A 25,684-nucleotide genomic window follows, 5' to 3' on the forward strand; every position below is an offset into this window, starting at 1 on the left:
TCTTCCCCACTGCTTAGAAATGTAATTGTCACACTAATTTTATTCTGCTTTTGATTTTCAACTACAACTTTAATTTTGGCTAGTCACATAACTGGAATTCCTTCAAATAGAAATGCCAATGATGTGTATCTCCACTATGTGCATAGCCCACCTAAGAAGACTCTTTTGACAGACTCCTTATACAAACAGCAATGGCAAAAACACAGCATAGTTCTTCACGATCTTGAACTTTCTAGACATATTGTATTTCATTTTTCATCATGCAGAAAATGGCAAGAACTGTAATCTATCTCCCCTATTACCAGGTAGGAAAGGCCAATTTATCCATACTAAGTATATATTTTAAGTTCTGTTCTACTATTTTTCACTCTTTTATTGATTTGAGAGCTCCTCATCTTATATCCACGGATTCACTGCCCTCTTGCAGCAAAGTATAAAAATGCAGAATGTAAATATGATTGACAGATGCAAAGTCAGTTTTATTGTGATAAATAGAAAATCAAAAATTTATTTAGATCACACTGCAGGTGGCTGCAAATTTCCAATTAATGTATAGCATGGCAAAATGGCAAGAACTGATAATGTTACAGATGTAAATTGCAAGGAAACATATTGATCAGCCTTGCTGACACAACTACCAAAGTAAACTTAATTTCAATTTATATATTCAACTATAATAGCTTGCAGCAAGCATTTCCCCTTTGCCAAAGCTGGATCAATATTTATGGAAAAAAAATCATTTGCACATGACAGGAAATAACTTTTGATACAGAAAAACCGTAAATGCCCATTGCCATTGATTTTCTGGAACACCACCAGAATTACTCAAGAACTTCACATACGATGACTGCATGGAAGCAAATATTGCCTTGACCTCCTCACACTTTTGTCCTGAATGGCAGAAAGAATATAAGGATCCCCTAATGTCATGTGAATGAGCACACAGGATGTTCCATTGGGCCATCTTGGCCTCATTCGACTGCTCCATTCCTTTATTGCCTAATAAGCTTTCCTATCCCAAAGCCTCCCTCTGTTATACTGACGCCACACATAAATTTCACTAAGCACATACAGAGATCCTCTGTTTATTCCTTTCCAAACAAGGCCTAGAACTAGACCTAAGCACAGATCTAACCCCAAAGGTAAGTACTACTAGGGTTCAAGGGGACTTAGTTCTTGCTAAGTGTGCTAAGGGCAGCAGCCTTATTCAGCAGGCTCTTCATAATGTGCATAGCCACTAGCATAGGTCCTTCCTAAATTCAAGTTGCTGAACATATCAGTTGCCTCTGATTCAGAATCTCTCCCTCCTTCCTCATTATCATCATCTTCATCATCCTCTGCCTCGTAATCATCATATTCTTCATCATGATCTCCAGGATCGACAGCTCTGCCAGATGAAAGATTCTTCCAATAGGCATCATACCCAGAAGCCCCATCAGCTTCTTCACCTCCTGTCTGACGGCCAAATCTCAAAGAGCGAGCTGAAGAAAGAAATGGAGAAAGGTACAGAAGCTTCCATTATATTTTGCTTAGCTATGTGGAAGTGCTATAGGAAGGAAAATGCTACAGATATTGGGTATTCCACAGAAAACCGTGAAAATTTATCTTACAATGATTTCTATGGAGCATCATAGATGCACCTAAAATTTAGAAGAAATAAATTAAAGAACTGATGTACAGGTTTGTCCTTGCTTAACAATACTAATTGGGTCTGGAACTCCCTCAGTAATTGATGTTGTCCTAAATCAAAAGATTGTGTGAGTGTGCTGCTTAACAACAATTCCAGCAGTCATCAATAAGCAAGGACCTCGCGTACCACAACTTGCAACGTCTTGCTGGCTTTCCCATTATGTTTGCTTGTTGGAAGCCTGCAGGGAAGATTACAAATCATAATCATGTGACTGCAGGACTGCTGTGATGGTCATAAGTATGAGAACTGGTTCTAAGTACCGCTAATTCAGTGCAGTCATAAGTTTGAATGGTCACTGAAGGGTCATTAAACCAGGGCTACTTGTATTGCAACAGATTATGTGTTTGTAAGAGTGTGAAAAAGATCTCCCACTAAAGGCAGAAAGTATGAATTAATTAAATTCAGAATTAGTGTTCTTAACCAGTTGACACTACAATGCTACTTGCTCTGTTATCACAGTCGAATATTAAGTAGATCATTACTTCCATTCTACTGGGTGTGAAAAGTACCAATCTTGAAAGGCAAACTTACTTGACATGCTCAGGTCCTTGGTTTGTTGTGTTTCATGCCCACACTTTGGACACGGAGGCTCCCTTCCCTTTTCTTGTTTGAAAACCTTGCTTCGTGTATGATCATCACAGAAACATGCCTGTAGGTATAATTTATATATCAGTAAAAATGAATGTTTGGGCGACCAATGAAAGTAAAAACAACACCACCAGAATTGTTTAAGAACTTGTTGAAATGAAAAACAGCCCTGAGGTCCCAATAAATCTCAGATCCATAGATGCTAACTCCAAGTCTTCATTTTTCCCCCCTAAAGGCAACAGGGCCAGGGCCATCATTATCTCTGTAGGGAGGCTGTTCCATAAGGCAAGCCCCATGACTAAGAAGGCATGCTTCCAAGACCCCAACAGTTACTACTGTTTTACTTAGAGGACTTGGAGCATGCCAACCCTGCTAGATCTAGTGAGACAAGCAGAAACAATTGTGGATAGGCAATGCTACAAATAATCTATCCCGTACATGTAGGCTTTAAAGGTGATAACTAACACCTGGGAGCCTAGTGGGAGCCATACATCAGTGGTATTATGGAGACATATCACGATGTGACCAATACTGCTCATGCTGTTGCATTATGAACTAGCTCAGGGGTGTCAAACTGCCAGCCCAAGGGCCAGATGCATCATACCAAAACTGAGCCCACCCCAATTGGAAATGACAAAGGCAGGGAAAGGCCATGAACAGTGCCACCCAAACTAGGAAAGGGCACAATTAGTGTACAAGTTATATTTGTGCAAAGGTTCTCTCGGCCATGACTGTTACTGCTCTTCAAGCAGAAGGCAGGGTCCAGAAGGATCCTCAGATTGTGAACCGACTCCGATTGTGGAGTGTCACCCCAGTCAGAGTTAAAGATGGGAAATCTTTATCTATATGGGACTAAGACACATAGCCAATTGGTTTTTCCAAGGTAGAACCAAGACCAGTTCTTCCCTGATGCCATATACATTCATTCTGCCATTATTAACAAATGCTGAGAATACAAATAAAGTCAACCACCCTGCAGAAAATCCTATCACTTTTAAATAGCTGGAGAATTCAGAGCAGGATGGATGCCTGAAGACATGAAATAATTCATTTACCATTTTTCCCTGAAGGGTAATTGGTGTAAAAAAAATGGAGGAGATGTAGCATAATGAGGTATGATTTTAGCAATACCAGCTATAAACTAGTGCAGAAATATCCAAGTTGATATAAAAACCTACATGCTTTGAATGAAAGGAAACCAGCAGATGGTAGCCAGAACAATAATCCAGGGCAGGTGCTGGTGTTTTATGGTGACTGGAGGGAAGGTTTCAGCATCACATTGAAATCACAGCATGAAAGTTAATCAAAGCATAATAGAAGCAGGATACAGACCATTAAAAAAAACCACCACACAGCATTTTTAATGTATTATGGAGAATGAACGTTGAGAACTGCCAGCAGGTTGAAAGCATGCAAATATGAAATGTGATACGTTTACTTGGAAATGTTTTTGCTTGTACCTTACAGCGCAGACATGAATGCTGCCCCAGTCGATTGCAGGAAACACCTAATAGGCAAGATAAAAGGCATGGCTGAATGATGAGAGTTTTTGTTGCTTTGCCCTCTTTTCTTTTTGTCTTTTAAATGAAGGTCGACTCTGTACTTCAATGGACACAACCTTAGGCTCTCCCTCAGCAAAGTACAATAGAACTGAACACTTAAGAGATGACAGAAAATGGGGATTTTAATGAGGCACAGAGAGCAGCCTCATTTCAGCAGCAAATTGCAGGAGTCCTGATCTAACACCCAAAACTCCAATGATCGCCCAAAGGCACCCGATGAAAGGAACTGCCCAAGAAAGCATGGACACTGCATTGCCCCTCCCCCACGTCCAACTTCTGGACACACTGTTCATGCAAGGACAAAATAAAAGCAGCACTGGACTAAATGACAAGAGATGTGATGGTGATAGAAAAATTCAGGCAGCCCTGAACGAGACATACAAAAGGAATGGTCGTAAACCTGGTGCTTTGGTGAGGAGTGCCCACATACAGTACAGTACCAATCATAAGCTGTACTAATCTTGCATGAACTGGCGTACAGGAAAATCAATTTAATACAGTATAGTATGTTCTAGAATACATTCTGATTCAAGATATTACACCCTATATTTAATTCCCAGTGACAGTGCGCTGGGTGTGATGTTGTAATGGCATTGTTTGATTCTGCATACATCTGCAATCCTTAAGGATTGCCAGTGTTAACCAGTGACTAAACATCTATAATACACAATAATATATAAACAATAATAAGTGGGGCAATGAACAGAACAGATTTAACAAGGGCACAACAAAGCAACAGAAACTAAAAACAGAAAAATTAAAAAAAACCAATTTCTATAGTTTTAAAACAAGGTAGTATAGCAAACTACTCACTTTTTAAACAAGGTTAAACCTAGACCACACAGAATTAATAAACCATGGTTTACAAACCACAGCAGGTTGGCATAATTTGCTAAGCCAAAACTGAATAAAGCATTTTATGCCTGGTGCAGTTTGTTATTAGAGCCACATGAAGTAGGTGCATTTGTGTGTGTGTGTGTGTGTGTGTGTGTGTGTCTGGCTTCCAATACAGAAACTGCAGCCTTCATAAAATGGTGATCTACTCTGCCAAGACCAGAATCTGCAAACAGAAGCTAGTTTAAGCTTCAGTCTTTTGCTGGCTTTCTTTAAACACCACCTCCTCAAACTTGGGTATTGTGCATTCAAGTTTGTTTCAAATGTAGCAAGCTTTATGTATTAGAAACCAGGTCAATCTATTCTCCAAAGCACCTGAAGGCAGAACAAGAAACGATGGGTGGAAACTAATCAAGGAGAGAACCAACCAAGATCTAAGGAGAAATTTCCTGACAGTTACAACCATTAATCAGTGGAACAAGTTGCCTCCAGAAGCTGTGGGAGCTCCAACACTACAGATTTTTAAGAAGAGGCTGGGCAACCTTTTTCCTGAAATGCTATGGAGTTTCCTGCTTGAGCAGGGGGTTCCAATAGAAAATCTCCAAGGTCCCTTCCAACTCTGTTCTTCAGTCATGAAAGTAACAGGGCCAGTAATCTCCCACTCTCATACATACTACAAATTATCAATTTGAAATTCATTATTGAACTGCCTGTTGGATTTGAGCTAAATCACAGAAACAGTTAAAAGCATGCTTAATTTGATAACCGAGCCATTAGGAGAAAAGCTTACATTTAAAGGTTTCAGCTTCGAGAACTTGGCAGCTGGCTTGATGCTCAAACTGATCATCCTCACAAAGGAAATTATGGCAAAAGGAGCAGCTAAATATCCTGCCACCTGCAGAATTCAGTGAAAAGAGTGGAGATTGGTCAAAACCATTTGCAGCATATCCTATCAGAGACTCTGAAAACTGAAGAGAAAGCAAATCTGAAAGATTTCCATAAAGAAAATACAAATAGTTCATCTACCACGTAGGCTAACTCAATAGTCACATTATGTATAATGTGTTTTCCCAGATAACTGTGTAAAATTGCATCCTCCTTTTCTTACATATCTATAAATATAAATTTTTAATTCTGTTTAAATATAGATAAAAATACAGATAGTCCTCAACTTACAACTGTTCATTTCATGACTGTTTGAAATCACTAAATAAATCTAGGATGAGGGTTAGGTCTACTTGGATTCATGGCTGACTCCAATATTTTATTGTGGTCCACAAATAGCTCCGAATGAAAACTCTAGGAACCTTCAAAAACTCTAGCGTTAGTTTGTGGCCATGACTCCAACTAGACATAACCCTAACCCTAATCCTAGATCCATTTTCATTGGCAATGGGATTTTCCCATATATTTTACTGTGTCCCACAAACAAGTCCAAATGAAAAATTGTCAATTTTCCTTTCCTTTAAAAACCTCTAGGAAACTGTCCCTAGCTTTAGTTTGTGGCCGTGACTTCAAGTAGACCTAACCCTAACCCTAGACTCATTTTCATTGGCAACGGGATTTTCCCATGTATTTTACTATGATCCACAAACAAGTCCGAATGAAAAGCTATCAGCTCATCTTTCCTTTGAAAACCTTTAAGAATCTATCCCTAACTTTAGTTTGTGGCAATGACTCCAATTAGACCTAACCCTAACCCTAATCCCAATTCAGCTAAATTTAGAATGGACTGAACTGTGGTACCAGTGAAGGAGAATATTTGTAGCTCAGGGTTGAAATGAGGGATCCTTGATGGTCTCTGAGCTTGCTTGTTTTCTTGCAGACATTTCATTACCCTAACTAGGTTAACTACCCTAACTGAGCACTGATGATATTACCCAGTTACCTAGTAATGAAACATCTGTAGGAAAACAAGCAAGCTCAGAGAGCACCAAGGACTGAATTTTGTCCACCATATGAAAATATTAAGGTTCAGGTATTCCTTGACTTACAATAGTTCATTTAGTGATACTTCGAAGTTACGAAAGCACTGAAAAACTGACTTATGACCATTTTTACACCTGTGACTGTTGCAACATCCCCATGGTCACGTGAACAACATTCAGAAGCTTGGCAACTGACTCATATTTATGAAGGTTGGAGTACCTCAGGGTCATGCGATCACCTTTTGCAAACCTCTTGACAAGCAAAGTGAACGGGGAAGCCAGATTCACTTAACAACCATGTTATTAACTTAACTGCAGCGATTCACTTAAGAACTGTCGCACAAAATGTTGTAAAATGGGGCAAAATTCAGTTAATAATCGTCCTGCTTAGCAATGAAATTTTTGGGCTCAATTGTGGTCATAGGTTGAGGACTACCCACATAACAAAATTAATAGAATAAAGTCTTGCGGAACGTGAAAGATTTAAAACATCACTGCATAAATTTCATGGACTGCAATCAACTTTACTACAGAATATTATCCTAAAGTTTGATTGTGTGTGCATGCGAGCACACATGTAAACATACATACACAATAAGAAGCAGATGGGATAAATTGCAAGAATACAAGACAGATCATTTCCAATAAGGTGGTTCCTTCTGACCAGGAAACAACTTACCATGGTCCCAGACACCCCGCTCACATTCAATGCATTCTGCATCAGACAGAGGACAGATGCAGGCATGGGTGCTTAAACATTTCCTGCCATGGCAAACCCAGGCTTCACAGAAATCACATATTGCCCCCTAGGAAAAAAAGAGGTAACACATTTATTATCAGCTATGTCTGACTTCTAATGAAAGATATTTATCTTGAGTACACATGCATTCCCAGGGACAGTGAATCCCCAAGAATGATATACCATTATACCAATGTACTCCTTGTTCTTAATGCTTTCTCAATCTTTAGTAGCACCTTTGATTCAGTATCGACTCTACTTCCCATTCCTGAACCAAAGTCATGAAACAAGATAAAAGGTTGAAGATTCATAGGATCTGAAGAGAAACCAGAGTACCAAACAAGGAGTTCAGCTAGAGATGAATCATGCTGAAAGCCCCAAAGCACATCAACAGCTCCTGGCAACTTTCCCCGGATGCAGGGGTAGGCAACCTCGGCTCTTTTATGAGCCAGTATAACTGAAGTCCATGAGTCATAAAAGAGCCGAGGTTGCCTACCCCTGCCCGGATGGATCAATGGATCCTCCTCCACTGCCTGCCTAACCAGAATGTGTAAAAAAATGGGAAGAAACAAACTTTATAATAGGCCAGTTTTCATCAATCACCTTTGGGGCCTAAATGCCAAGATCTTACCCAAGGGAAGGGTACATGCAGAAGCACATCTAATTTTGCTTTTATTTCCACTTTATAATTCCATGTTTGTTCACAGGTAATCCTCGACTTACAACCACCATTGAACTCAAAATTTCTATTGCTAAGTGAAATATTTATTAAATGAGTTTTGCCCCATTTTATGACTTTGCCCAGTTGTTTAGTGAGTCACTTCAGTTGTTAAGCCAATAACACAGTTGTTGTGAATCTGGTTTCCCCACTGATTTACTTCTCGTCAGAGGATTGTAAAAGGTGATCACATGACCCTGAGACACTGCATAAATATGAGTCAATTGCCAAGCTTCTGAATGATCATATGACCATGGGGGTGCTGCAACGATCATAATTATGACCATCAGTTTTTTTCCAGTGCTGTTGTAACTTCAAACTGTCATTAAACAAACTGTTGTAAATCTAGGACTACCTGTATGTTAATATTTTCATACGGTGGACACAATCCAGCCCATTTTAAATTTAGCTGAATTGATTTCATTGAGATTTAAAAGGTAAAGGTTCCCCCGCACATGTGTGCTAGTCGTTTCCAACTCTAGGGGCCGGTGCTCATCTCCGTTTCAAAGCCGAAGAGCCAGCGCTTGTCCGAGGACGTCTCCGTGGTCATGTGGCCGGCATGACTAGACGCCAAAGGCGCACGGAACGCTGTTACCTTCCCACCGGAGTGGTCCCTATTTTTCTACTTGCATTTTTACGTGCTTTCGAACTGCTAGGTTGGCAGAACATTGAGATTTAGGCATGCACAAATACTCAAATATTCCAATCCTAAATTTTGCTAGCCAGGGGGGAATAATGCTGCCAAGCAAGTTCTTTCTGCAATAATTACTTAACCCACCATAAACCTGAGCCATGTAATTGACTTCAGATACATACCACCATTGCAAGCCCAGTGCTATACACTCCAGCATGTTTTATGACACAGTCTGAGGATTTCATCATACATTTTGTCTTTCCTATTACAAAGGACATAAAAATATTAGTGAAGTTAAGGATTAATAATGTCATTCAATTAATGCATTTCAATTAATTCTGTGAACCTTTAGTTGTTTTAAGTCTACATATCAAATTAATAATTTTGGGAAAGATTCCTTTTTTTTCTTTTAAAATGTGGGATGTATGAGCCACAAGAGCAGGGGTCTTCAAACTTGACCCTTTCATGGCTTGTGAACTTCAACTCCCAGAATTCCTCAGTGTGCCTGGGAGTTGAAGTCCACAAATCATAAAAGGGCCAAACTTGAAGACCCCTGCACAAGAGCAATCAATCTAGGAGAGATACTTTCTTTCCTCTTCCTCTTGCTAGATGAAAATCAGAAGTTTAGTAGCACTTTCCCCCCCAAAAAGACAAACAAACAAGTTTTATTAAAAGGCATAAGCTTTCCTGAGTTGCAGTTTACTTCATCAGAAGCAAGGAGTAGCTACAGTGATGCGGGATTCAATGGGGAGGGGGGAATAACTTGCTGGTTAGGTAGATATAGATTACATTTGAGACGGATTACAAGTACCTTATCAATTAACTCTAGTGTGTTAAAAATTTCCCTGAATTTGAGATTTTTAAGTTAGCTGAAACCTTTTGATGTACATAAGTTCAGCAATATTTCACTAAACCATGCTAAGTCAAGTCTGTTTTTCCACAATGGTCACTTTAAGTTTGGCAATGGATTGTCCTGGCAAGTTGAAATGGTCCTTGCCTTAATTTTTTTGTGCCAAGGTTGGCCTCTCTGTCATACAAAGACTCCAGAGGGGCACTGTTGGCATGTAACGACATGTCACATTAGAGGAAGAGCAAGTGAAGTGCTTCTAATCTTGTGTGAGAACGTACTGTCTTTACCACCCAATAAAGGCCAAAAGATATTGTGTTTGAGTGATCTGAATTGTATGTGACAACCAGTGATTCTGTTTTTGTGTCCAGTTTTTAACAGATTCTCTACTGATGTGTCTACTGATATATTGGTGAGTAGTTCGGTCTCCTGGCCTAAATCCATCAGTTGACTATCTCTGTCAAGTGAGTCAAAACAAATTTAGTTGCAATATATAGTCTAGCTACGGAGAATGGATTTGGTGGTAAATTTTATATAGCAGAATTCTTAATGATTTCTGTTTTTCCTGCCATCTGAAAATTGATCTTAATAAGAATGCATATAAAATAAATCAGGGGTCTTCAAACTTGGCCCTTTTATGACTTGTGGACTTCAACTCCCAGAATTCCTCAGCCAGGCATGCTGGCTGAGGAATTCTGGAAGTTGAAGTCCACAAGTCATAAAAGGGCCAAGTTTGAAGACCCCTGAAATAAATAATTCTGCATCATGCACACATGAAAAAGATGTTAGAGGCAGAATTCAAATTCTAACCATCGCATGACACTTTATGCTCTGAACAAAACAAGGGAAACGAAGTTCTCTGGTGCTTGTAGCAGTCATGTTTATTATTATTTATTTACATCCCATCTATTATTTTTACAAATAACTCAAAGTGACAAACACACATAATACTCCTTCCTCCTCCTGTTTTCCCCACAACTAAAAGCTCGTGTGGTGAGTTGGGCTGAGGTAAGAGTGATTGGTCCAAAGTCACCCTTTCATGCTTAGGGTGGGACTAGTAATGTAGTGACCATTACTAGAACTAGTGACTTGTAGTGACCATTGCAGAAGATGGGAGCTAAAATGTTGTTGCCAGTTCTTTCTCCTGAGGGGTTGATTTTTTTCACCAAGAAATAAAGATTCAATAATGGCATACAAAGGAAGAAAGACGGGTGCACCATAAATCTACAACTCCACATTTCACAAGGGAGAAAGCCCCTCTGAGTTAGATAGTATTTATTTTTTTGATCTGATTATGTGCCTGGAGTTTCAAGTGTATCAAAGACCCTGTTTCCTGGTTATGCCAACATTTATAGATCACTGTTCGCAGCTGCTGTATATATGTTTTATATTGTGTTTCATTTTAATTGATTCTTATGATTGTTCATCTCCCACAGTGACTTGTTTGAGATGGGGACCATAAAAACTGAATAAATGAATAAAAAATAAGGAGGAAAAAGAGGAAAATAAAGAAAACCCAGGATGAAAATCTTTGGAGCCCTAATTTTGGATTAGCTGGGAACTTTGTGTTCGTACTACCATGGATGCTTCTGCACTTTCCCCCATACATCATTGCTTCTGCATTCTTTTAACTCCTTTGCTTAGCACGCTGCTGAAGGTGTTACTGCACAGAGGAAAACTTCTGAGAATACTGTATGATGCAATGGGAAAACAATGTTTGGTCTTGCCCTGTATGCACATACACCTCCAAGCCACTGCTGGACACTGGAATTCGCTTCATCTTAACTCAAGTATCTCACATCACAATATCTAAATAAGTATACCTAAAATCACAATACCTAAAGTAGCAACAAAAAGAAAAAGTATGATCCCCTTTGAAATATATAAATCAGAAGAAACTAACCCCAAGCAGAAATCTACTGCTGTAATCCAGTAATCAAAACTTTAAACCAGGCACACTTACCACACTGGGCACAAATGGGTAGTTTTTGAGTAGAGTTGCAAAAGTAGCAAAAAGCTCTATTTTTCTGGCGTCTGTTAAAATAAGCAAAACAGGATGAAACAAATAGCTAAACCAATGTATTTAAAATTGTATGTAAAATCCTGATAATGAATACTTACCTTTGACATTTGTCACATTCCTGTATAAGAAAAAAAGAAAAAGGGTTTTTTATATCCATATTTTAGGGTTAGCAAATTAAAGGTAATTTGTAATGCCACATAAATCACGCTTTGGAGAGATAAGAAGAACCAAAGCATCTATTATCTTTGATCTTTCTAAACCATTCATTACTCTGATAGGACCTGTAATAATTTCTTGGTATTGAGTATGTTTCAGTTGTTTCATTTCTACTGATCATCTAGCTGTTCAAAAAGCACACTACAAGGTCAATCTTGCTACAAGAACAAATATGCTTTTCATAATTTGGGGGTTCAAACTTTTTTTTATTGCCAGTAACTGTTGTGATTCAGGGTCAGCCTGTGGGTTCGGCAGTTGGGTCGGACGACTCAGAGGAGGAGGGGGGTGTTGAAGAGCTTGCTGAGGGGGTTGAAGATCTTGCTGATGAGAGCCCTCAGCCAGGCCCCTCCCACCTGGTTACGACGGAGACCCAGCTGTGTGAGCCTGACAGCGTGGATGAAGATGACCCACAGCTGGCCCTGTTCAAGGACGCCCGACGCAGGAGGCAGTCAATCAGGAGTAAACAGAGGAAGGCAATGGGGCACCTCGGAAGGAGGCAGAGAGAAGCCACGCCCTGAACTGTATAAAAAGGGAATGCGTGGGAGGGCTGGTTTGCTGAAGGCAACCGCTTGATTAGTTCCTGTTTCATAGCTCCTGTTTCATGGTTGGTGTCTTGTTTTGCTGTTTTATGTTAATAAATTTGGCAGGCTTAATTCCAGCCTCTTGCCGTTTGTAAAGGGGTTGTCCCTGCCTTTTCTGCAGGGCCGGTAGCAGGCTGGTACAGAACAGTAAACTTTTGCAATTCCAGGCAGTTTTGCCTCTCCAAACTTATATAAGAAGGACTGCTCGACCCCCTTTCATCCACACCCACACAATATGAAATAGATACCACAGCCAACGATTGTATGTTTTACAATTACTAAACTTTTAGAGGACTAAAGGCAGCTCTAGAGAAGGATAGAATCCATTCCAAGCTTCTTTAAAGGGCTAGAAATATGTCTAAATATGGCAAATGAAAATGACCCATCAAGATATTGTCTGACCTTATCAAGTATCTTCCAGGTAATTCCTACTATATCTGTTTAGTATAAGACTGAATAATCCAAAAATCAATTCTGGAATATGGATTCAGGCAGGTTTGAGTTTGGCCATCTCTATACACATTTCTTTTTAATTCAGGGAAATGAAGCCTGGATCCCTCAGTCCTCCGTATATCAGAAAACGTGCAAGAGAAGGTAAAGGGATGCTCTTTCTCTACTGTAATAGTTTTATATGTACTTTTCTTATCTGTTAACATTAGTGAATTTTATAAGGTTACACACATGTTCTCCTTAGTGCAACAAAGTTTGAAAATATTTGACCCAACCATACTTCTGTGCAGGAAAAAGGAAGAAGATTACTTTTAGCATTCTATTATTTTATCAGACATTTGACACAGAAAAAGCTTAAAGAACTAAATATTACCATTGAAGCATTGCAGGGATGTTTGGCCAAATCAATGTTAGCTCTTGAAGCTCTAATTTGTTTTTCCCGTTCCTTCCGACTTTCAGCTTTTTTGCGTGCACCTGTCTTCTTCTTAGGCATTTTTCACGTTCTGGGAAAAAACATTTATCAGGATTAGTCTGCCCCGTATTTTCCATCCAGAATACATGGCTCTTTTTCTCAATTTTTATTAATGAATCCATAAAAATGGTCAGATGCAAACTTGTAGAACTGTTAGATTTACAATGGCCATTCCTGGCCACTGGTCCCAAAATGGTGATAGATTATTACACTCAGCAGCAGCCAATAACTACTACAGTCTCTAAATTAGGAAAAGCTACTCTTGTTCTTAAAATTACAGTAGGTATAAGCCACTGGGACAAAAAAGTAAACATAGAATGAAAATAAATTGTCTAACAGAAATAGAAGGAATCACACAATACATCATACAATAAGATATCATTTGCTTAACAATGTCTTGCCAGGTAAACCAAAATTGACTGGGATTATGCAACATGCTAAGCAAAATCAAATAAATTACATTATAGTTAATGTGAAGAGAATCCAACTGAAATATGTTTGTGATCTGAATACCAAAGATACTGAAATTATCATTTTGAAATTATTTGAAAAATTTCTCCCCAGCTCATATTTAAATCTGTCTGGATTTGTCAGCAAAAAATGTTATAGTATATGGACTGAGGCCACAATCAAAAATTGGTATTAAAGGACGTGTTAAAATCACCCATTGATATCCCTGGCTGACTCAAGAACAAATTCTGATGGCCATCATAAAGTAGCAAGACTCTAGGCTAGATGAGCAAGATGCAATAGTGGCAAAGTAATTCTGCACTCTTATCAACAAAACTATAGCAAGATGCAGTGCTTTTTTTCTAAAAAAAAAAAGTGCTGGAACTCAGAGGTGCTGTCACTGGGAGCGATGCCGGTGTCTTGCTACGGCATGGCTGCCCGTCCTTTGCACCCCCACTCCTGCAGCTCGGAGCCACATGCTGCGGGGATTCATCTCCCCACAGCCGCTGTGGAGATTCCCCTCACCGTAGTTGCCACGCCGCGGCCCGTGATGAGCCCCCACCCGGAGGTGCTCTGAACCCCCAACCCAGAGCTGTGTTCCTTGTGGCAGTGGTCTCCGGCGCCAAACAGCCTCTTTCCAACCACATCCAGAAAAATTTGTAACAAACATTGGAATTCTCAAGGCCATGTTTGGTATTTTCCAGCAATCTGTTACTGGAAGGAAAAAGCAATCCCTGCTGCGTTACTGATCCCAGAGAAGCATTTGCATGTATGCAGGTATCCTTAGGGTGCCACAGTTATGGATGAGAAATATTGGTTGCAAAGTTGGCATTTCTGGATGTAATACAGATATTTTGGACTTATTTTTGTTTCTTTGCATGTTTGATAGTGTATTTTTAAAAAGGCATATGCTACTGACTATGCTTATGCACATATGTAACATCTTTTGCTAGGATACATGACCACTGCTTTTCCAGAATGTGAAAAGTAAAAGATTGTGACTAAACAAAATTTTAATGTACAGATAATATCACCAAAAATTATTTTAGCCTTTTTAATAAATGTTGTTATTGATGTTAAGCTCACCATGGAAAACATCATATATTGTTATGTATATACTAGGTTATTTAAAGACTGAAGTGCAACATAACTAGATTCTAAATAATCTATTTTTCAAAACACACAACAGTCCAAAGTAAAGTCCAAATTAAGAATATTTCATTCTTAAGAATTGTTTAATTTAAAGTGGTTTAGTTGTAATAGATGGTTATAGATTCAAAATAGTTTTCAAGAGTATTTACAAAAGATACTATTTTTTTCTAGCATCAGCTAAATTAGACATATTACATTGAGAAAAATGTTTCTCATTTCTTTCCTGTTACCTTTATTGATTTCATTGCAGAGATGTTAACATAGGAAATAGATTATTTTGTTATCTAATTTTACCTTCCAAAAGACAGATGAAAAATGTGAGGTTCTTTCCTGTTGGATTTTTTCAATTAGCTGTTTTAGATTCTAAAAGTTTAGTTCCTAAACAAGTAACCTTGTAAATAATTTTAATGTCCTCCTCTAGTGCAGAGTAGGCAACCTTGGCTCTTTTATGACTCAAGGACTTGAACTTCCAGAATTCCTGAGCCAGCATGGCTCAGCTTGGAAACCTCTCTCTTTCCCCTCAGCGTGGCTGGCTCAGGATTTCTGGGAGTTGAAGTCCACAAGTCATAAAAAAGAGCCAAGATTGCCTACTCCTAAAGCCAATAGAGGGAGCTTTTTTTTGCAAAAAAAGGTGCCAGAATGCTTTTCTGAGCGTTCTATGAGAAAAAAAAGCCCTGGCAATATGTAGGATACATTTCTCACAATTAAAAAAATTAAAGCCAACTTCTGAGTAACAGATTTATGCATAAAATATTATAAAGGACATGAACATCACATATCTAAACCAACAATGTTGCCTCTAGTATAGTCAGAATTACAAAAATATGTAGTTTTAATAGATTTGTTAAGTATGCTTATATGTATTTTAATGAGTATATATGACACACAGCATGTCCAGGACCAGGACAATTCTAACGAGATTTCCTGCACTGGAAATTAGGCTTTATCCAGAAAAAAAAAGCTATCCATTGTTTTGCAATTCCCTTAAGAATCATTTGTATCATGCTGCTTTTTTACACCATTAATACCCTTAGTAATATAGCAATTGCACTTAGATTTATATACCACTTTGCAGTGCTTTACAACCATCTCTAAGGTATTTACAGAGTCAGCATATTGTCCCTAACAATCTGGATCCTTATTTTACCGACCTTGGCAAGATGGAAGACTGAGTCAACCTTGAGCAGGTGAAGATCAAACCTCTGGCAGTAAGCAGAATTAACCTGCAATATTGCGTTCTAACCACTATACCCTCACGACTCTTACTGGACAACTGTGCAAGCTAAGATGAACCAAGTTAGCTAAACTAACTTGGAGAAAATCACAAAATACACAGATTTTCAAATAGAAGTAGAATGACTATGGCAAAAGAAATAAAAGTTAATATCAATAGTAATAGGCACCTTGGTTGCAACCCCAAATATCTGGAGCACCATTTGAACACCACTGTTCAAAATCATCACTAGTCAATTACAAAAGGCAGCTTTACTTGGAATAGCTTATACATCCTGCAACAATACCTTTAATGCCACTAAACAACATCCCAGATTCTTGGGAAGGACTCAATAGTTGGATAAAAATGCCAAATTCTGTTTAAATATCTGGCTGATTGTGTAACTAACCAAAATAATAAAACATGAATGAGCAGAGAAGATTGCAAACAAAAAAAAATCTATTTATTTTCTTAATAACAAATCAGGGGGAAAAATCTTTAAAAACTTTTGAGGAAATCATATTTTTAATATTCACTGTTGCAAGCACACACTTGACATTTTGTCTAGTTTTTCCATACATCCTCACAATTTTCAAAGTACACAATAAAGAAAAAGTCCATTAAAACATTAATCCCATTTTTAAAAAAATAAAAACGTTCAAAACCGTAACCAGGTCATGTTTTGTTACTATGACTGGGCAAGATTTAAATTACATGTAACTTATATGATTTAATTTTCTATTTAGCTTTCCACACTGAACCTAGTTCAAATTAAAAAATAATCTTGCACAAATATTTACTACTAACTATCATTCTGGGATAGGGACGCGGTGGCTCAGTGGGTTAGGACGCTGAGCTTGTTGATCAGAAGGTCGGCAGTTTGGCGGGTCGAATCCCGAGTGCCGCATAACAGAGCGCTTGTTACTCGTCCCAGCTTCTGCCAACCTAGCAGTTCAAAAGCACGTAAAAATGCAAGTAGAAAAATAGGGACCACTACGGTGGGAAGGTAACAGTGTTCTGTGCGCCTTTGGCGTCTAGTCATGCCGGCCACATGACCACGGAGACATCCTCGGACAAGCGCTGGCTCTTTGGCTTTGAAACAGAGATGAGCACCAGCCCCTAGAGTCCGAAACAACTAGCACGCATGTGCGGGGGAACCTTTACCTTTATCATTCTGGGGAGTATATCATATTATAAATTCAGGTTTTCTTCCTAATTAATGAAATTTAACAATAAAATGTCTAACAGTATTAAATATAGGTTTTTATTATACATGGTTTATCAGAACTGTACAGATGGGCAAGAAGTTTCATCTTCTCTTTCTGTTATATATTCAGGGAACTAAACTTTATTAACTTGTTATACGACATTCCTTTCTGCAAAATACTGGGAAGCACCAAACAAACCAATCTCAAGCCATGGATCAAATATTTTCAAATTATACTACAATGTCTAATTACCTAAGAGAATAATGATAAAATTGGAAGAATTAGCTAGCTTACTGTCTAAGAATTTTTAATGCAGAATATATATAAAAAGGGGAGAGGTGAATGTTTTTGTTATTGAGAGAAAAAAAAAGTTCAATTGATAATCTTAAATCCAATTTGTGTCCATCACTAGGCTCAGTTTTGGGTTTGAAATCAAAGGAGTCTTTTACAGCCAAAGTATCAAGCAGCCCTCTGCAATACACTGACCTCTAGATGTGTTTTGTTAAACTCTTAACTTTTGAAATGGCCAGTAAACCAGACTATGTATGACCTTAAATATTTTAAACTGCTTTAAAGGACAATCAGCATGCTCCTCAATTACAAAATGCAACTCGTGCCAGTAAATAATCCTACGACAGGGGTAGGCAACCTTGGCTCTTTTATGACTCGTGGACTTCAACTCCCAGAATTCCTGAGCCAGCCATGCTGGCTCAGGAATTCTGGGAGTTGAAGTCCACGAGTCATAAAAGAGCCAAGGTTGCCTACCCCTGTCCTACGACATAACTTATAATACCCAACAGCACAACAATTGCACTCTTAACTAACTGGCACGTTCCAGAAAGAACTAATCTAAGCTAAACGCCGGAAAATAAAAGTATCTTCAGATGCCACACGCTGCCAACTTGCAAAGCTACTGCTCTAGTTACTCCAGTCTCAAAAGCAGCTTCTGATTCAGTCCATTTGAGGCCTAACCTCCTGACACAACTGGTTTACATCAAGTTCAAAGCAAAGGCACAAACCTCGAAACGCCTTGAAAAACGGAAGGAAAAAGAATAAGAAAAAGACAAGTGGGGGGAGAGGAAAAGTTAAAGCAATTACAGATTTCAGCCTGTTCGCCCTCTTGCAATAATAAATCCCGCAGCGCTGCAGCGAGCTCACGGCGACAGTCCTTCCGCTTGTGAGAGCAATAAGAGCTGCTTCTTCTTATTGTCCCCCTTGACAGAACCTCCGGGAGTACCTCAGATGGTACCCGAGCTCCTCCAACCCGGCGCACTCTAGGCGCTTTGGCCTACAACTCCCACAATCCTCAGCCAGCACATTTGGCAGAGAATCGTGGGAGCTGTAATCCCCACACCTTGCCGACCACGTCTCTGGAGAAGGCTGCTCCACCGTCCGCGTTCCCCACCACCCCATTCGTTGAATCTTCCTCCCTGGGTAACTGCGGACACATCCCGACCCACAGCTAGGGAGTCCGCTCACCGCCTTGAGCTCGCCTCGAGGCCTTTCAGGGCAGCTCAGCGCCCCAGAGAAGCCGAAAACGCCGCGTCGGCTCCGGCCCCAGCTGCTGCAAAAGGCATGCCTGGCGCTCGCTGAGCATGCTCGAGGCCGACGAGCAGGCGCGGTTGGAGCCCCAGCTACAGCTTCTTCCTGCTTTAGCTTTGCCCTCAGTCGGGAGTGGGGTGGTTCGTGGCGAAATGGTGGGTGAATTCGCTGGCGAGGAGGAGGAGGAGGAGGAGGAGGGTCGCTTGAGTGATAGGCTGGGAAAGTGGGATTAATACGCGAGCTTGGCATTTCACCTTCCTGCCTTTTGCGAACTCTTGGCTGCCCGCAAGGAAAGCAGACGCAGCAGAGGCTTGTTTCTTCCCCACCCCGCCATCGCGGCCAGAAATGGGTCTTCCGTGGGTCTTGCTTCCGGACATTAGCCCTCATTGCGATAAAATAACACTTTTCGTTGTTTTAGGGAGATCCCTGTTGTACAGGTAATCTTGTGGCACCTTAAAGTTTAATATGTTAATTCGGGCATAAAAGCTTATGTGGCTAACGGCTCATAATATATGTGCCTACATTATTGTTGTTTATGACTTGCTTTCGTGTTCAAAACTTAGGTGTATATAAATGCATAGTTGTATAAATTAAGTCCAATAAAATCAGCTGACAATTACTCAACATTGGGTTGTTATATAAAGTTGCACGTAGTGAGATGAGTGGCAAATGTACGTAATAAATAAAATAAATATACCTTATTTAATACACGATTAAATAAATTATCCTTTATATTTCTACATGAAGTACGATCCAAACCAAATAAATCCTGCAACTGACTTCTTTAGGGCTTCTAAAATGATGTAGTGATTAAAGCCATGAGCCCTATCCAACAAAATGCAGTTCAGTGGCAAGCAAAGTAAGGTTTTACATTTAAAAAGAAAAGACCAAATGCACAGATAAAGAATAGGTGGTACATGGCTCAACAGCAATAATTGTGAGAGGGATATAGTGCAGGGCTTTTCAACCTTTTCACAGATTGTACCACTTTTAGGACATGACTATTTGAGTACCACTAGTGCTTAGCAAGGTGTCAAAAACTTGATGACTAAAAAGGGGTGGGGGATTTTGGGTTTTACTGATTAGATTCATTTATTGTTATAGAAATGGCTAGTTTATAATATTATGGAAAAGTAAAAAGATGAGGTTCAATGTTAACACTTCCTTCTGCTGCAACAGAGAAAGTCTGTTCTTTTTCCCTGCTCCCCCTCACTTCCCTTTTTCTTCCCCACTGTGTCCAACTATTTATTTATTTATTTATTTATTATTGGGACTTATATGCCACCCTATCTCCCGAAGGACTCAGGGCGGCTAACAACAATAACATACAATAAATACAGAAGTTAAGATTTGCTTTTGTATTTTTGTATTTTATTCTATAATCTAATAAAATATTACAAACTGTAGGAAAAAAGAAAAAAGTACCAGTTTTAATTTCTTCGGTGGCTGTTCCTTTGCTGAATCACTTTCCCTTTGCACTGACAAATGTATGATGAGTTTATCCATGTTTATTAATATGCACCACTACCAGCTAGTTCAGGGGTCTTCAAACTTGGCACTCTTAAGACTTGTGGACTTCAACTCCCAGAGTTCCTCAGCCCTCATGGCTGGTTGAGGAATTCTGGGAGTTGAAGTCCACAGGTCTTAAAGTTGCTAAGTTTGTAGACTCCTGAGCTAACTGGTCAGCCCTTCTTCCTCTTTCCCTTCTGAGGTCTTCCACAGTGTAGTAAGAATGCACACACACCCCCAATCCTTTCCTTGTACCCTTAAAGACACAGAAATCAAGTGCAAAGCAAGAAAATAAAATAAACACAAACTCCATTTTTTTCTCTTTAAGCTGCCTCAGGCCTGTCACATGACACAATGTTGCAATTCTAGACTGAAAGGCTCCAGCAATTGTGAAAGACTTACCTGTAAATTAAGCCTGTTTACCTTCAAAGGAAACTTTCTAAAAGCCATAGACAGACTCAGTTAAAGGGGTTAAAACTAATTACATTTGTTTAAAGGGATTAAACCTTTCCTATTGTCTTTTTTCCCTTCTCTTACCCAAACCATGTTCTTTTATAGCCTCTCCTCTCTTCCCCCCCCTTTTTCTTCAGTACACCTCCAACTCCAGCTGCTTCTGGAAGTGCCAATCAGCTGGAACTCTGCCAGCTCCTGGGGCTTCTGCCAAGCCCAGGCAGTCATGCAGCTGCAGCTGCCTCTCCCTCAGGCTTGGCTTGCTTACACTCACTCCCCTCTCCTGCTACACTTAGCTAGCAGTCACGTACCACCTGCCATGTGGCAAAGTACCACAGATGGTACACGTACCACCGTTGAAAAACCCTGATCTAGTGGACAACCACTTAAGTATGAGTCAGCAATATGCTGTAGCTGCCAAAAAAAACCAATACAGTCCTTGCCTGCATCAATAGAGGAATAGTATCAAGATCACATGAAGTATTAGTACATACTGCCGAGGTGAGAGCACGTCTGGAATACTGTGTCTGGTTCTGGTCACCAAAATACAAAAAAAAAGTTGGGACTTCTAGAGTGCAGAGAAGAACAACAAAGATGATTAGGGATCAGGAGGCTAAAACATAATGGTTGTGGAAATTGGGTATGTTTAGCCTTAACAAAGAGAAGGACTAGGAGTGACATAATAGGAGTCTTCTAATATATGAGAGACTGCCATAGAAAAGAAGGGAACAATCTATTCTCCAAAGCACCTGAGAGCAAGACAAAAAGTAAAGGATGGAAACTTATCAAAGAGAGATGCGACTTAGAACTAAGAAGAAACTTTCTGACAGTGAGAACAATTAATCAGTGGAATCACTTGTCTTCAGACGTGGGTGCTTCCACACTGGAGGTTTTTGAGAAAATATTGGACAGCCATTTGTTCAGAATGATATAGGGTCTCCTGCTTGGGTAGTGGGTTGGACTAGAAGACCTTCAGGGTCCTTTTCAACCTTGTCATTCTGTATTCAGTATTGGGCTAGGAACAGTTTGATGGCTAATTTTGAAATGATCATTCACCTGCAAACCAATTTACCTCATGGGATTGTTATTATGTAAGAAAAAATAAGGAGGGAGTTGTATAATACCAGCTTAAGACCGTGGATAAAAGGCAAGATATAAATCCAATAAATGAATATTATCCAAACTGCAAAAAAAAAGGATGTTTAAATATTCTGTATCTTTTTGCTACCATCTACTGGTCATTCAAATTTTTATTTCCTGGATCTAATAGTCCTACTTAGATGAGCTTTCCTCAAGCTGTATTGGGATTTATAATGCATTGTGCACCAAATTTAGAAAGGATATGCCACTTTAAAATATTACTAACAATATATTAGTGCTGGTAACAGTGTGAGGACAAAGTACATGTGCACCATATGAATTTGCTTGGCTCATAACAATCTCCATCCAAATGTCTTCTGTTTCTAAGGCAATAAAAACTTTCAATTCTGCTACACTTTAATAGGAAGTTCACAGTTTAGCTGGCTACCACTAATATCCTTTAGGCTGCAAGGGGACCCCGCCATATTAATGCAACTGATAAATGAGGTCCTGCATGAGCACCTGTACACAGGAGTCTTGGCATACTTGGATGATGTATTATATACACAAGACCCTTGAGGACATGTGAGGCTGGTCAGAGCCATATTCAGAAAATTGCAGGAGGCCCAACTTTATGTGAAGCTGTCTAAGTCTGAATTTCACAAAACTCACTTAGACTGCCTGGGATACTGGATCTCCAGCCAGAGACTGGAGATGGAGCCTAGCAAGATGAAGGCAATATTGGAGTAGGAGCCCCCATGAACCAGGAGGCAACTGCAGTCTTTCCTGGGTTTCATAAACTTTTACTGCCAGTTCATGCCTACCTTCACCAAGATAGTCCAACCGATCACCAATCTGCTAAAAACGGGGGGAGGGGGAATGAAACTAAAACCCATTCAGCTCCTGGATTGGTCCCTTGACTGCCAAGTCACATTTGAAAAGTTGGAGCACCCTGACCCAGAGAAGCCATTCGTGAACAGGCTGATGCCAGTGATGTAGCAGTATGGGTAGTCCTACTCCAAAGGAATGCCAAATGGGAGATAGAACTCTGTGCTGGGCAATCTGGAAAAGGAGGCTTACACAATCCGATGGGTTCTCTTAACCTGAAGGCAATTCCTGGAGGGCAGCAAGATCCCCTTTGAGGTCTGGATGGATCATAAGAACCTAGAAGCTCTAAAGGCCCGCAGGAGACTATCGCTAAACATAGTAGTAACTGTGAGAGGGATCTTGGAGTCCTAGTGGACAATCATTTAAAATATGGATCAGCTGTGTGCTGCAGCTGCCAAAAAGGCCAACCCAGTTCTAGGCTGCATTAACAGAGGAATAGAATCAAGATCTTATGAAGTGTTAATACCACTTTATAATGCCTTGGAAAGGCCACACTTGGAATGCTGCATCCAGTTTTGGGCACCATGATGTAAAAAGATGTTGAGACTCTAGAAAGATTACAGAGAAGAGCAACAAAGATGATCAGGGGACTGGAGGCTAAAACATAAAAAACAGTTGCTGGAATTGGGTATGTCTAGTTTAATGAAGAGAAGGTCTAGGGGTGGCACGATAGCAGTGTTCCAATATCTCAGGGGTTGCCACGAAGAAGGAGTCAAGCTATTCTCCAAAGCACCTGAAGGCAGGACAAGAAGCAATGGATGGAAACTAATCAAGGAAAGAAGCAACCTAGAACTAAGGAGAAATTTCATGACAATTAGAACAATTAATCAGTGGAACAACTTGCCTCCAGAAGTTGTAAATACTCCAACACTGGAAGCTTTTAAGAAGAGAGTGGACAATCATTTGTCTGAAATGGTATAGCGTTTCCTGCCTGAGCAGTGGGTTGAACTAGAAGACCTCTAAGATCCCTTCCAAGTCTTTTGTTCTCTCCTCTCCTCTCCTCTCCTCTCCTCTCCTCTCCTCTCCTCTCCTCTCCTATCCTATCCTATCCTATCCTATCCTATCCTATCCTATCCTATCCTATCCTATCCTATCCTATCCAACACTTTAACCAATTCAACTTCGTTCTCTGGTATCAGCTTCCTTGCAGATGCCCTCTCCCATATGCCACAATGCAATAGTGCCCGAGAGGCAGTGGTGACATCCATCATCCCATCTGAGCAGCACGCAGTACTGGTTCTCACCTGACAACAAGCAGTGCCTCAGCAGGAGCCAGCCCAGAACATAACGCAACCCTTAAAAGATGCCCTAGTAAGTGATGAATGGTTCCAGCAGCACAAAGATGACCTATCTATGAAGGAGGGGTTAGTGTGGAAAGGCACCAAAATATATTTCCCAACCAGCCAATGGACCTGGATTTTACACAGGAGTTACAACGCTAGACATTTTGCATTTGTGAAGACCCTGCACCTAGAGAAGAAAAACGTCTGGTGGACAAAAATGAAAAAGGACATAGAAGCATATGTGCCCAGCTGCCCTGTGTGTGCCTCAATGAAATGGATGTCCAGGAACACTCCACCACCACCCACGGGCTGCTGCAGCTGGTAGTCAACCCAATGAACCTCTGGGAGGAAATCTCCATGGACTTTATTGTGGATTTGCCAGAGGGTGTTGGGAACACTATAATTTGCACCATTAGGGACTTGTTCTCCAAGTAGGCACATTTCATGGCATGCCCAAAAATTCCCTCCACCCAATCCCTGGCTAGGCTATTCATACAACATATCTACCAACTGCATGGAGTCCCAAAGCGCATCATCTCAGACCGGCGCATGCTATTCACCACAAAATTTTGGTGGGAATTCCTTAAGCTGATTGGCTATTCACAGGGTCTTAGCTCCACCTACCACCCCAATACCAATGGAGCCTGTGAACAGACAAATTCCATGTTAGAGCAGTACCTGAGGTATTATGTAAATTACCAACAGACCAATTGGGCTGAACTGCCTTTTGCGGAAGTGGTAGATAATAACTCCGTGCATAGTGGTATGGGATTTATCCCATTCAGGGTAGCTAGTGGAATGGAGTTTGCATCAATGACAGAGATCCCTCAGTGACAACCTTCCTCAGTATCATTGACTGAGTGGATGGAAACCTTAAAGGAAATGTGGGGAGTAGTGCAGAGAGTGTTACAAGAGGCTAGAGAGACACAAAAGAGGCAAGCAGACAAGAAGAGGGCACCATGGGGGGAATTCAAAGTGGGAGATAAAGTGTACTTGTCTACAAAGTTTCTCAACCTGAGGTAGCCTTGTATGAAGTTGGGCCCCAAGTATATAGGACCTTTCCAAATTATCCTGATTGTAAATCTGGTTATTGTAGAATTACAGCTGTCAAAAAGCTTCAGGCGAGTCCACCCAGTATTTCACTTCAGCCTGTTGAAAGCTTTCTGCAGTTTGGAGTTAAGACCTGCTGTGGAAGCATCTCCTCTGGTCAAAGGAGAGAACTATGGCATTAAGGAGATTCTTAACTCCCAGTACCATAGAGGGAAACTGCAGTATCTAGCATTATGGAGAGGCTACCCTTTGGCCGATGCAGAATGGGTGGTAGCAACAGATGTAAAGGCAGCTAGATTCGTACACAGATTTCATGCTGAGCATCCAGCTCAGCCCAAGTGAAGGAGGTCGTGGAAGTAATGTTGTGTGCCCTGTTGTGTTTTATTTTCCAGGACTATCATTCTGCTGGAGGGTCAGCATATCAAACCTGACTCAACTCCATAGCTGCACCTGTTGTCACTCGCAGTTTGCCAAACAGCAAGGGAGTGGGGTAGGCGAATTCCTAAGGAGGGAGGGAAGCTCCAGAATGCAAGGATGCCTTCTGATGCTGGTGAGATGTTAGACGCCAAGGTCAAGT

At 40.3% G+C, this 25,684-nt stretch overlaps 1 protein-coding gene across 2 annotated transcripts; it reads right to left on the reverse strand.

Annotated features, from left to right (window-relative positions):
• Positions 1-458: 458 nt before the first annotated feature.
• ZNF330 (zinc finger protein 330) lies at positions 459-19,005 on the reverse strand. 2 transcript variants are annotated; one of them, XM_081332310.1, is made up of 10 exons: positions 18,785-19,005; positions 13,184-13,313; positions 11,662-11,681; positions 11,504-11,574; positions 8,876-8,955; positions 7,282-7,408; positions 5,465-5,569; positions 3,739-3,785; positions 2,222-2,339; positions 459-1,481 (listed from the first exon to the last, which is right to left on the reverse strand). In XM_081332310.1, the coding sequence occupies exons 2-10, from the start codon at positions 13,301-13,303 to the stop codon at positions 1,204-1,206; spliced, it is 966 nt and encodes a 321-aa protein (XP_081188436.1). In that variant the 5' UTR covers positions 13,304-13,313; positions 18,785-19,005; the 3' UTR covers positions 459-1,203. The 2 variants fall into 2 exon arrangements, with proteins under 2 accessions (XP_081188436.1, XP_081188437.1); XM_081332311.1 differs by lacking the exon at positions 18,785-19,005 and adding an exon at positions 18,404-18,605.
• Positions 19,006-25,684: the final 6,679 nt, after the last annotated feature.

This window comes from Vipera berus, assembly GCF_964194415.1.
Source record: "Vipera berus genome assembly, chromosome: 7".
Classification (NCBI taxonomy): domain Eukaryota; kingdom Metazoa; phylum Chordata; class Lepidosauria; order Squamata; family Viperidae; genus Vipera; species Vipera berus.

Coding starts and splice junctions, on each gene's coding strand:
- ZNF330 (XM_081332310.1), bottom strand. CDS start 13,303: ATGCCTAAGAAGAAGACAGGTGCACGCAAAAAAGCTGAAAGTCGGAAG. Junction 7,409..8,875: donor GCACTGGGCTTGCAATGGTG/GTATGTATCTGA, acceptor TTTTTTTCCTAG/GGGGCAATATGTGATTTCTG. Junction 1,482..2,221: donor CAAGGACCTGAGCATGTCAA/GTAAGTTTGCCT, acceptor TTCTTTCTTCAG/CTCGCTCTTTGAGATTTGGC.